Source organism: Lithobates pipiens, unplaced genomic scaffold (genome assembly GCF_037356315.1).
Source record: "Lithobates pipiens isolate NorthernLeopardFrog02 unplaced genomic scaffold, aLitPip1_a1.2 Scaffold_23, whole genome shotgun sequence".
NCBI classification, from domain to species: Eukaryota; Metazoa; Chordata; class Amphibia; order Anura; family Ranidae; genus Lithobates; species Lithobates pipiens.
In genome coordinates, this window is record NW_027507785.1 from 153744840 (window position 1) to 153757993 (window position 13154).

At 40.9% G+C, this 13154-nt stretch overlaps 1 protein-coding gene across 2 annotated transcripts in view; it reads right to left on the reverse strand.

Moving 5' to 3' along the window:
• Positions 1-13154, reverse strand: part of IFT56 (intraflagellar transport 56) — an 872526-nt gene that overhangs the window by 547860 nt on the left and 311512 nt on the right. For both annotated transcript variants that reach the window (XM_077452501.1, XM_077452500.1), the window contains exon 8: positions 11352-11426. In XM_077452501.1, the coding sequence (XP_077308627.1) occupies positions 11352-11426 (75 nt within the window). The remainder of the gene's footprint in view (positions 1-11351; positions 11427-13154) is intronic.

Below are 13154 nucleotides of genomic sequence, written 5' to 3' on the forward strand. Positions count from 1 at the left end.
ACAATATATATTTAGGGTGTTATGATTGCCCCCCAGGGGCTCAGCAATCAAAAAAAATGTTTCTCGTTAAATTGGGTGGAAGCACCTCAGTGTTCACTTAATGGTGGACAGCCCTCTTTCTACTTGAATTTCTAATGAATTGAGTATGATGTATTTTTAAACACAACTTCCCCCCTTTGTTTCCCCATTTTTCTATTCTTTATAAGTCAAAAGTATCTACATCTTAATATCAGTACTTACCTGTAGTGGAGGCAATATGGACTTTACAGGCACAGCTTGGCCAGGATTAATGAATGAATTCCAGATGGCGCTAATAAAGAGGATGATGATCTGAAGGCCTATTTTGGTAAATTAAAGCAATTGTTGAAAAAGAAATCCAACTTATACTGGCATATGGAGTTTTTTAACCAATATATTCGGGAAAATATCAACACCATGGGCTTGAGAATACAAATATTCTCCACAATAAGAAACATCACACAGGAACTAAAACTGTCCTGGGAGGGTGTTCTCAATAAATGTAGCAAATAATGTATGCAATTGCTCCTAATTCAGTATCAGTTGGATGTCAATAATATAGACCAAGAATTAGCAACTCTCAATCAGCAATTTGAACATGTTAAAACACATGTTCTTTTCACAAGTAAATCTCAGGCTTTAAAAGAATTTTTGGATAAATTAAATAAAAATATAGATTCTAAAAAACAAGCCAAAATAGCCAAGGATAGAATGCCATTTGTGGAAGGATATGCTTACAGATGGGATGGCTTGATCAGAGGTAGAGGAATAGGTAATAGGAAAAGCGCAGCATTTACTTGCATTAATACTGATGTTTCAGAAGAGGATATTGAATCTGATTCTTCTATCTCTTCGCCTCTATCACAGGCACATCTATCAGACTCTGGGGGAACCACACAGCCTCAATCAGGATCACGTAAGAGGGGCTTTAATGGTGGTAGGTATCCGAGCATGCCCAATACTAAAAAGAAACCAGATAATGCATCCAGTTTTAAACCTGCATCTAATCAAACACAGGGTGGTTCCAAAAAAGGTGATTGCACACTACGGATTTATACCAATATGTGTATATGGGACCAGTTGCTACACAGGCACAGAACACTACACAGGCCCCCATCACGGGCACAACAATCACAATGATGGGAGGCATTTTAGAACCAGGAAGGACTAGTTCAACAAGTGCCCGTTCAGGGCCCATCACAAACACCCTCCACACAGAATGTAGAGTCACAAAAGTCACAAATAGTCTCACACAGGATACCTCACCAGGATGTCCCTTTAAAGGGAGCACATCTGATTCTGATGTAGAAGATGAATTAAGTGTCATAAACCTCACACCATACCCTTTATCCCAAGAGGAACAGAGAGTTCTAAAACTGGGTCTGGGCTTTTGCCCCAGCACCAGTATGGACAAATACAAAGTAATAAAAGACCTTTATCTCTTTGCGAGAAAAATAACTTATAAATAAATTTTTGATCCTGACAAAAAACATCAGAGGGAGGAATAGGAACTATCTGAACAAATCAAACACTTTTCAATGAAGGATTTCAGGGCACTTACGGACCGGATGTTGCTTTTCGATGAGAACTCTACAACTGAGATTTCTCAATCGGAAGAAACAGAAAGACAACCCCTAAGTATGTCACAAGTCGAAAAATGCCCTTTCAAAAATAAATCTAACCAGTTCCCAGATCTAACCACTAATTTACAGCTTTCCTTATTGCAATGGTTGGGGAGATAAAAAAAAGTTGCGGTTATCATCCAGTGTTTCCAATCTCACACCAGAGCAATTGTCTGCTTTAAAATCATTACATAATAGAGAAGACACCGTAATTAAATCTTCAGACAAGGGCGGGAATGTTCTTCTTCTTACCCAACAATATGAAAAAATGTGTCTAGAAGTCCTTGGCAATGCTGAGTGGTACAGACCAATTACCCCTGAAATAACATCGCAGTTCCAACTTGAATACAAAATGCTAATCTATACAGCCTACACGAAGCCCCTCATTGATAAATCAACCTATGAATTTTTAAACATTTCCTTTCTAAGAGATCCTACTTTCTACACTATTCCGAAGATACATAAGAACTGTAAAACGCCTCCAGGTAGGCCCATCGTTTCCGGCATTGGATCATTGACAGAAAATATGAGTAGATTTATAGATTTTTTTCCTAATGCCACATGTAACCAAACTTCCATCGTATGTTAAGGATACTTCTGATCTGTTGAAACGTTTGGATTGTTTATTAATTCCTTCTCGTGCTTACCTTGGATTGAAAATTGTGGAAAAATTCCTGAAGGAGCAGGACCATAGACAGTGGGAGTTCTGTTCTTTTATCTTGGAACTCCTTTCTTTCATTTTTAAACATAACTGATTCTCGTTCCTGGACTCTCACTACCTCCAGGTACAGGGCGTTGCCATGGGCACATGCTGTGCACTGGCATACGCAAACCTGTACTTGGGGTTGGGGGGTGGGAGCAGGAAATATTCGCTGATGAGGCTATGGGTCAATACCTGGACTGAACAATGGGTTGGTTCAGGTATATTGACGACATTTTGATGATCTGGTCTGGCACAGTATTGGAATTGGAGTCTTTTATGCAACATCTAAATTCCAATAATTATAATCTCAAATTTGCCATTGACTGTCAGCAAAATAGCATATCTTTTTGATGATCTTTAGGGATGAGGACAACAATCTGGTCACTAAACTGTACCGGAAGAAAATGGCAGGGAACACTTAATTACACACGGAAAGAGGGCACCAGCGTTCTTTAGTGCATAGCATCCCATATGCCGACATATATCGGCGTGTGTCGGTCGGCAAGCGGTTAATGATATAGAGGAAGGGATAAATAGCTCAATCTCAGTATTTACAAAGGATACAAAGTTAAGCAGGCAATAACTTATGGGCTGAATATGGAAACCTTACAGGAAGACCTAAATAAAATAATGGGGTGGGCAACTACATGGCAAATGAGGTTTAATGTTGCAAATTGTAAGGTGATGCATTTGGGTGCCAAAAATAATAACACAAGTTACTCGCTGGGGTGAGAACCTCTGGGGGAATCCAGGTAGGAGAAAGATCTGTGGTTCTAGTAGATGACAGGCTCAGCAATGGCTTGCAATGCCAAGCTGCTAGAAGCAAAGCTAACAGAATACTAGCATGCATCAAAAAGTGGCATTACTCGATAATTTTATCACACTCTAAGACTCTAGTCCAACCGCATCTTGAGTATGCCGTCTAGTTCTGGGCACCAGTCCTAAAGAAGGATGTGCTAGAACTGGAAAGAGTTCAGAGCAGTGTTAATTTTGGAAACAAAAACGTTTGTCATTTTTACAGTGACAGAAACTAAATGAAAAGTACTGCACATTTTCGTCCTCTGACAAAAATTATGACGAAAATCAAATTTGTTTTTGTTAATGAACTAAAAGGGGATGAAACTAGCAAGGAGGGACGTTTACCCTCCAGTTTTCAAGTAGCTCCGCCTGCTTCCACTCCTAGAAAGCGACTGTGTGCACCGTGACTACCATAGATTGCAGAGATTGTAGCACTGTGCAGTGTGCATTACAGACAGCCAGGCCTCCCAAGTCCCGATGAGACTGTCCCACTCCCGAGTCTCGAGATAACCACTAGCCAGGTGCCCATGTCCAGCGCAAAGAGCAGAGCAGACAGGGTGAACATTACAGCAGGCCTGAGTCCAGAGCACTCTGCAGCATTAAAGGCCTCCTCAGACCACCATCCAGAGCACTATGAAATATGCAGCACAGGCCTCCTCAGACCACTGTCCAGAGCACTACCATCCAGAACACTCTGCAGCCTTAAAGGCCTCCTCAGACCACCATCCAGAGCACTCTGCAGCCTTACAGGCCTCCACAGACCACCGCCCAGAGCACTCTGCAGCCTTGCAGGCCTCCATTCCGGACAACTCATCCCAAAATTCATACACAAGGTAAGCACAGTAGACTTAACTAAGCAGGTATTTTTTTAACAAACTTTCTTGCAGTCGGATTGCATACCTTTTGTTATTAAGAAGTAATAGTTGTTTGTCATGTTGTGCACTTAGTCACTGAATCTTAATGGGAGTTATTTCATAATATCTCTCAGCTGCTGCTTTACCAGAATTAAAGTATCAATTGTGGTCACTGGGCGGGGCACTGTAAATTTTCGCACTGCACAGGACACCTAAAGGCCTAAGGCCGGCCCTGGGAAGGACCATATATGTAGTATATTATAGAGAGACAACTTAGAGCTGTCTGTGGGGGGTTAGAGAGAAAGTAAAATCAGAATAACTTGATTTTTTTCCCCCCCATAATTCAACCCCACAGATACATAAAACCTCCAATTTATGGGCAAATCAAGCCAGTGCACCACCACAGTAAAATCTTTGCACTGGTCTTTTAATTGTGTGCACTGGATTACCAGACTGATTTTCTGCTCAATGCTGCCTGTTTGGGGAGATGCTCTGCCTAGTTCTTATAAGACATTTTGAAAGAAACTGAAAGACTGGCTGCTTTGATGTGGATGGTGCTCCTTTTTTTATACATCTTCAGAATCACACAGATCCTCATCCTGTAATTGGGGCAATGTGGATTTTCTTACAGCACGGGTATACTCCTCTCCCTCTGCCTTCTTAAGCAGTTCCTGAATATACTCATCTGCCACATCAACAAGGGTTTTCACAGACTGCAGAAATGACAAAAAAAAACAAGCAGCTGCTGCAAGCACTGGCGAGAACATTTCATCAGTTACTTTGAATCTCAGAATGAAGCAAAATGCTGGTTCACATTCTCTTTTTCTGTGCAATTGTGGCACAGTCTTGGTAGCTAGTGTTCTGTTAAAAGTCCTCAAGGTGGCTGAGTAGCGATTAGATCAAAGAGGGCAGGGACATGGACATGGTGTCACTCTAGAGGGTTTTAGTATGTTGCGCTACGCAAAAGGCAGCAATAGGTCATGCAATGATGTGAGCTTTTTCCATTTAACTAGGGCGATTTGGCAGACTGACTTTTTCAGTTTGAGGAGTCTTTCAATCATGTTGAGTGTTACTAGTAGTATTACTTGACCAGCGTGTGGGGAAGTCATTTAAAAGAGTAAGGCCACAATGCTCCAATATCTTCAGTGTCGCAATGAAATGGAAGACTTTAAGACGTTCCAATACTGATCTTGCTTTATCAAAGATTCTTTTAACACTTGCCTCCATGCACCAAACGAGACCACACACTGTGTCCGGTCCAACATCTTTGGGGATAGTTTTACATGAGATACAAATAAAGTAGAAAAATACCAAAGATACGTCCGTAGAGCAGACAGCTCCAAGATCATTAATTTCATATGCATTTGATAATTGACTGTAGTGTCATCATGTAAAATAATAATATAGCACACCGCAGATCATTCATTTTGGACTCACAGTTACTTTCTGTCATGGGGGAGTCTTCTTCCATAGAGCTGGGTGGTTCTGCTGTTGCGGTAGTTGTTTAAATGCACCTAAGGACTTTATTTGTGCACTAGTTGTTTAAATACTGCTACCATATTACTACTATTGTCTATTATAACACTTTGGATCTTCCTCTTTAGTATGTCCCACTCGTGCAAGCATTTGTCCACACAGTGATTTCATTGACTGTGCAGTGTGTGGGTGGGCTTTGGGCTACTTGATCTCAACAACAGAAAAGTAGCATGCACTTATAGCAAGGAATGAATCCGTGTGACACAAAAAAAACAATATTTTTGTAACAAAACTTGGTTTTACAGAGTAAAGATGTTATATAACGGCCAAACCTGTGTAGTTTGTTCAAACCATAAATAACATGCTATCAGGTGTTTTTTTTTTTCTTTTACTCCAGGAGTGTGAGTTTTGATATTCTAGAGAAATGCTTAAATAATTCATTTTTTAACCAAACACATTAGATTTTAGTCGACTAAAAAACTTTTAATCTACTAAAATGTACTGGAGATTTAGTTGACTAAATACGACAAACTAAAACAATAACAGATGGCTAAAATGGGACTAAAACTAAAATGCCATTTTAGACCTAAGACTAAAACAAACTAAAATCAAAACGTACTGCCAACATTAACACTGAGAAGGGTAAAAAAATGAATAAAGGGACTGGAGGGGATGTTGGAGTTTTTGAGGAGGAACAATGGGAGGAAGCTTTACAAGCAGTTACCCAATGTTCACTGAATGTGGCTCAGTGTCTTTCACAAATGTATATACTTTTGAGAGTACATGGTACACCGGCCAGAATAAACCGAATGGGGGTGCGATCAGATCCCACCTGCACTAGATGTTTTGGGAATCATGGGGATTTGATACATCTCTTATGGGAGGTACCCAAAGTTACATTATTATTGGAAAAAGGTTATAAGCACCCTTAACTGGGTCTTCCAGGTTCAGATTCCAGAGGACCCTAAACAATGCCTATTAGGTATCTTAGATGACCTCCCTGTGGAAGACATTCCTAGACAGGCTTTTGCCAGGGCTTTCTTTCCAGCCTGTACATTTATTTTGAGGCATTGGAAGTCCACAGACTTTCACAGTACAGGGATGATTTCTCAAATAGGGGATACCATCTGACTTGAGAAGCTCATTTACCAACACAGGGGCAGAAGGGGTCAATTCCATAAATGATGGTCCTCCTGGCTTGATTTTCCCGGCGTATCCCCAGTGGACCTTGCTATGGACCACATACTTTTTACAGCTGAAAAGGTACCAATCAATGTATTTGGAGGTTACATAGTTGTGGTTTTGAAGCAATATCCTATTGTGTGTATTACAAAATTGTTTGAAAATGTAAGTAAGATGAAGATCAACGCAGACAGTGTGGGGAACATGGACCTAAATCCATTAAATCCATGTATGTTAATATCTGCAGTCCTTATATACTTATTTTGCTCTGAACTATGAATGTTTTATTTATTTTGCTCAATAAAAGCCTTTTGTTTGAGAAAAAAAAAGTAAAAGACTGGAGGACCTCAGCTATGGGGAAAGACTATTATTGAATTCATTTTCTCTGGAGAGGAGACACTTGAGAGGGTATATGATATCGATCCACAAATATCTTACTGGTGACCCTAGCATAAAGAAAGGAGTTTAAAAAGACATGTAGTCATTCACTGAAATTGGAAGAGATGCGGTTTAACCATAAACACCGTAAAGGGTTCTTTACTGTTAGAACAGCAAGGATGTGGAATTATTAGAAACTATTAGATGGGCATCTTAACGATCATAACATACAGAGCTATACAATTTAATATTGAAATTAACATATTCGCACGCACCCGCACAGGTTGAACTGGATGGACTGGTGTCTTGTTTTCAGCCTTACCAACTATGTAACCCACCATTATTGATTCACAAACATAGAAAGTCCCTAAGGGACTTACTTGTCCAGGCAGACCCTAGACCTAAATATGGGAAATACACCAAATCAGTCACCAGGCTATCACAGAAACAGGGCTGTAATGCCGCGTACACACGATCAGATTGTCCAGCGTACTTAGTCCGCCGAAACGCATTTCAGCGGACAATTCGATCGTGTGTGGGCTTCAGCGGACTTTTCCAGCGTGAAGTCCGGCGGACTAAGAAAGTATTTTTGCACTCCTATCTTCCCGTCGGACTTGGGTTTCAGCGGACAATACGTTTGTCAGTATGCTAGTACGGCGGACTAAGTATGACGCATGCTCAGAAGCAAGTACGAAAAAGGAAGCTATTGGCTACTAGCTATTGAACTTCTTTTCTAGTCCCGTCATACGTGCTGTACGTCATTGCGCAAGCGAACGTCGGACTTTCTGTGTGTCCGTGTGTGGCCAAGTCCGTTAGGTAGAAAGTCCGCCAGACTATCCGCCGGATTGTATGTCGGACTAAGTATGCCAGACAATTTGATCATGTGTACGCGGCATTACAGGTATTACAACTGTAACGTTTGCAACTCTTTAATATGTGGTGAAACGTTTGCACATCCACCAAGCGGCAAGCTTTACCAGATACATAATTATGTTAACTGTAACACGGAATATTGTGTATATCTTTTAAAATGCCCATGTTCATTGGTATACATTGGCAAGCTGATTGGCCCCTTTAAATGGAGATTTCAGAGATAGAAGTGAAATGAGGACAGCCTTGGCTAAGGCAGCAAAGGATGTCCCCATTGACCTCTCCAAACCTGTGGCTTTGCATTTTGGTCACAAAAAGCCATCAGGTCCATGAATTAAGGGGCATGGTAATTGAACATGTCGATTGTCCGGTAAGAGGAGGTGACTGTGACTGTCTCATCTTATGCAAGGAGGCCTACTGGATCTACACATTAAACATTGTACAGCCCAAGGGCCTCTAATTTATCTTTCACCTGTTTCTTTGATGAGAGATGATTTGATATTTGGACTGGACTGAACTCTGTACATAGCATGCACTCTCCATTTTTGCAATGATTTTTACCTTTCATTTTCCTTTTCAGTCCTTTTCACAATCTCGATCCCTTCCCCCCCCCCGGTCCCTCTTCCCTCTCCCCCTTGTCCCTCCTTCCCTCCCCTTCTCTTCTTGCTCTCTTTGTCTTATTCTGTTTGCATTTCTTCCTCTGTGCCCAATATCTCCCACTTTTATATTGATTACTTTCTCAGTTCTATTTTCTCCTTTTGGTCTCTATTTTATTTTTACTTTCCCTTTTTTTGCTTTTTGTTTTTTTTCTCTATTGTCATTTTTTTTCATTCATTTTAATCTTTTTTTCTATTCATTATTTTTTTTTTTCATTTTGTTTTTGTCTTTCTTAAAGCGGTTCTTCACCCTAAAGGGGAAGTTCCGCTAATCTGATCCCTCCCCCCCTCCGGTGCCACAATCGGCACCTTTCAGGGGGGAGGGGGGTGCAGTTACCTGGATAATCCAGGTATCTGCACCCACTTCCGGGCAGACCCCCGCAGACGCTCCGCCCCCTTCTGTTGTGTTCTGGGAAACACACAGTTCCCAGAGACACAGCGGGGGACCATAAGAGATGCCCAGCGCGACTCGCGCATGTGCAGTAGGGAACCGGGCAGTGAAGCTGTAATGCTTCACTTCCCGATTCCCTGACAGAGGATGGCGGCGGGGGCAGCAGCGAGACGAGCGATCGCTCGACATCTGCCGCCGACATCGCTGGACCCTGGGACAGGTAAGTGTGATTTTATTAAAAGTCAGCAGCTGCAATATTAGTAGCTGCTGGCTTTTAATATTTTTTTTTTTAGGTGCAGAACCGCTTTAATCTTTCAGATTTTTATTTGGTTATTATTTTTATTTTTATTGTTATTCTTATTTTTTTTTCACAGTTCTTCCATTTTTTCTTTTACTTTATATAGTTTTTCGTTTTCCACACATTTCTTATTCTCCTTTTTCTTCTTTCCAGCTTGCCCCTCTCTCTCTTTCTTTTCTCTCCTCTCCTTTCTAGTTTATTTTTTATGCCTCTTCCTTTGTTCTCCCTGCAACTTTGCTTGGCACACTTCTTCACAGCCCACATGCACTTCTCCCTTTCTACACGAGATGGCTTTGTCCTCCCTGAGGAGCAGTCCCAACACTAGCTAGGCTGGCGGCCGAGGCGGTGGTGGTGGCAGTGTTTAGCATTGCTATGGCAATGGCACACAGCCAAGTGTATTGCTTTTACTGTGCATGCACATTAGCAAGCATAGCATTGGAGGCTGAACCACTCGCCTCCATGTTGCTAGGTGACTGATATATACAATGCCTTGAGACTGCATGGCCCACAGCTCAGTACAAATGACATGCTCATTATTGTTTTAATTATTTTAGCTTGTTATTGTGAAGATTATTTTCTTTTACTAGTTGATTACCGGATTGATCATTTGATTGCTCTTTCCTCAATGAGTAATACTGTGCATTTGACAGTTTTGTCATAAGTTTAAACAGAACTTAAATGGTGGGCTTATGAAGTCATTATGATGCCAGGGTCGAGGCTAGCCCAAAATTGCTTGCACTGGTGGATTGTCTGTTAAATACATGTTGTTTTTCACTTGCCTGACAAAGGGGCCCTGTGTGGCTCCGAGATGTTGCTGTATGTTTATTATGTGACCACAAAAACAAAAGCCTTGAAACCTTTTGAGGAATCCTTGGAGTGCTGATGACATTCCTTTACTTTGACTAAACCCAATTTAGGTTTTCTGTGGTATTAACCTCCCATACGATTTAACATCTCTTGATAACTGAACATGTGGATAAACCCCTTTCTTCTCTATACCACTGCCTAGCTCAGACTGACACCTCTAAGGTTACTCAACTCTCTCAGACATGGCAACAAGATATCCCCACCCTAACAGATATCTTACACTTATAATAGAGAGACAGATGGGTACAACTAAAATTTCTACATAAATTATATTACTCACACCACTGCCTCTCCACTATTTATAGCACTATAGATGCTAATTGTCCTAAATGCAATTTAAATTTTTTTCACATGGTGTGGTCATGTGCTCTTATACAAGACACTCATGGGGGGTAGTAGGGGATATGTGTGAGGTGAGTGGAACGATGGTTCCTATGGATCCACTAATTTTGTTACTAGGGATGTGTGACACAGTGGATGGCAACTACCATAAAAGAAGTTTCTATTTTGCACAGCTTATTAGGCTAAGAAGACCATCCTTACCAAATGTAAACTATCTGACCCCTCTACAATACAACACTGGAAAACCCTGTTCAATACAGTGATACCACTGTACAAACTTGGGACCTAACTGCTCCCAAAAAAAAAATCACAATAATCTGGGCAGCATGGGTAGAGCCCAGGGACCTGATGTTATAACCAGAGACCTACTGGTATATAATGCTAGCATTCTGTGGACTCTTATGTATTTATCCCCTCTGGGTATCCAATACGACAGTGACCCCTCCCCCTCCGTTAACTCCTCCCATGTTCCCTGCCCTTCCTTTTTGTTTATTCCTCTTGAGTCAATCACTAGCCTCTCCGGGCCAATCGATCCATCCTCAGACCTACTCCTCACCCCCTCCCTTTCTCCCTTGCCCCGCCCCTCCCTTTTCTGTTTATATTCTACCTGGTTCTAACTTGCGGTTTTGATAATTGGCCTGTATGACTGTATGCGTACCCAACAAATGTGACTTATCACTGTACTCTGTTATCCTGTGATCTCTTATTTGCATTCTACTAGAATGTATGCCACCTTGGACTGTTGTAACGTTGTATAAAATGTAATAGAACATATTACCTGTTAAAAAAAAAAAATAAATCAGGAGGAAAATGTAGCATGGGATAAACTTATCACTGTGCTTACGCATTATCTTCCATATGACCAGTTCAGATTTACACAAACAAAAAGAACTTACAAGGTTGTGCTTAATTAACTCTTTGGCAAATTCAAATGAAGATGAAGTATTATCCATTAAACTTTTCAGTTCTGCCTGTAAAACAGAAACATTGGAACCAGGTTAAGTATCTATGCATGTTACTGTATATTCTTCACAAATAAGACAAAAAACATTTTGTATGGAGAGAACAATTTTTAACATGCATGTTCGGTATTTTACTTGACATTTGTTTTATTCTTTGGAGCTCAACCATAAGCATCAAAGAAAAGCACAGCAAAGCAATGGCCACAAAGCATCCTTCCAAAAATTCCCATATCGTATGTATTTATGCAGGTGGGAAGCTTAATATTACAGAACATGGGGCTTAAAGTATTTTTAAAGGCAAAATGTTTTAGTTTTGGATAGTTTTTGGCTAGAGCTGTGGAGGGTTAACATTACCATCAGTGTTTGTTTATTTTATGCCATTTGTGTTTCATTAGGTGGATTTCCTTTTAATTCCTGTACTTTAGAATCAACAGAAGTGAGAGGATACTTTTCCAATATGAGGGATACCCCCCCTCCCCCTTTAAACAGTTAGGCTCCATTCACATTGGCTTAAAAAAAATTGCTTCTACAGGAGTTTTGTGTACTGCCTGTAGAAGCAACTCAGTGTTATCCTATGTGTCCATGTCCATTACAGGCATATTTTGAGCACAACGTTTAGAGGCAGGAAAAAAAAAACTTCTGATTGGAGCTCCCTGGCAGAAAAAAACGTAAGACTCTTCTAAACTTGCCTAGACTATGTACAAAACATGCTCTATATGAGCGTTTTTCACTCACAAGAGAACAGACATTTGTTTAAGCTTAGAGTGCATGGAGCCTTAAGGGGAAGGAGTCAGTCCTGACCAGAAGATCAAAACTGACAGTAAATCTGCCATGAAGACAACTAATATTTTTAGCACCCCCCAGCCCTCTGAATGTAGTATATACAGCTATAGAGGAAACTAGAGAAAAAGAAACCAGCACTTTCTAAAAGGCACGGTTGTTGCAATTCACTGGCAATCCAAAATACCATAAATTTGACTTGTACATGTTTCAGACTGGCACAGCCTCATGTCAAACTGGCCTGTAGAAATATTCTGTTATAAATGTGTGCATGTTCCCATTCAGCTTTTGTGTGAAATGTGAAAACTATAGGTTAAAGGTTAGCCATGTAGGCAAAGGGAGAAAGTTAACGAGAAACAGAGGTAAGATTGAGGAGGGTGGAAAGTTTGGGTGTATAAAGAGAGGGGAGGAGAAAGGTGAAGGGGGATTAGGGGGGGGAGGGGAGTGAGTTGAGTCCTGCCTGGCTCCCACCAACACTCTTGAGAGACCTTCCACAACTGTTTATTGTGTTTGTAGAACAAAGATGCAGTTAGGTCTAATGAATAGCAAGGTATCAGAAGGTCTTAGAAGATGTATTGACAAGGAGTTCTTGGAGCTATTTTTTTGAATGGCAGCGGTTGGGCATCTGGATGAATTAATTTTGAGAAGCTCCCTCACTTACAGCCAGTATAATTTCAGTATGATGCAATCCCAGGTGTGTAGATAGGTGCCCAGGCTTTGTTTGCGCCTCCAACATCTACTTGAGTTAGTGGCACCATTTTGTGGAGGACAGTGGGTATTCTGTACCAACTTGGTTATAATCTTATACCTGGCCTCTTGTGTCTTGTTTGAGATGGAAGATTTGTGGGCACAATACAGCATTTGTTTGCACAAATTAACAAATTAAATAGGATTGGTCCCAGCACAGAACCCTGGGGGACCCCACTGCCCACACTTGACCATTCCAAGTACTCCCCA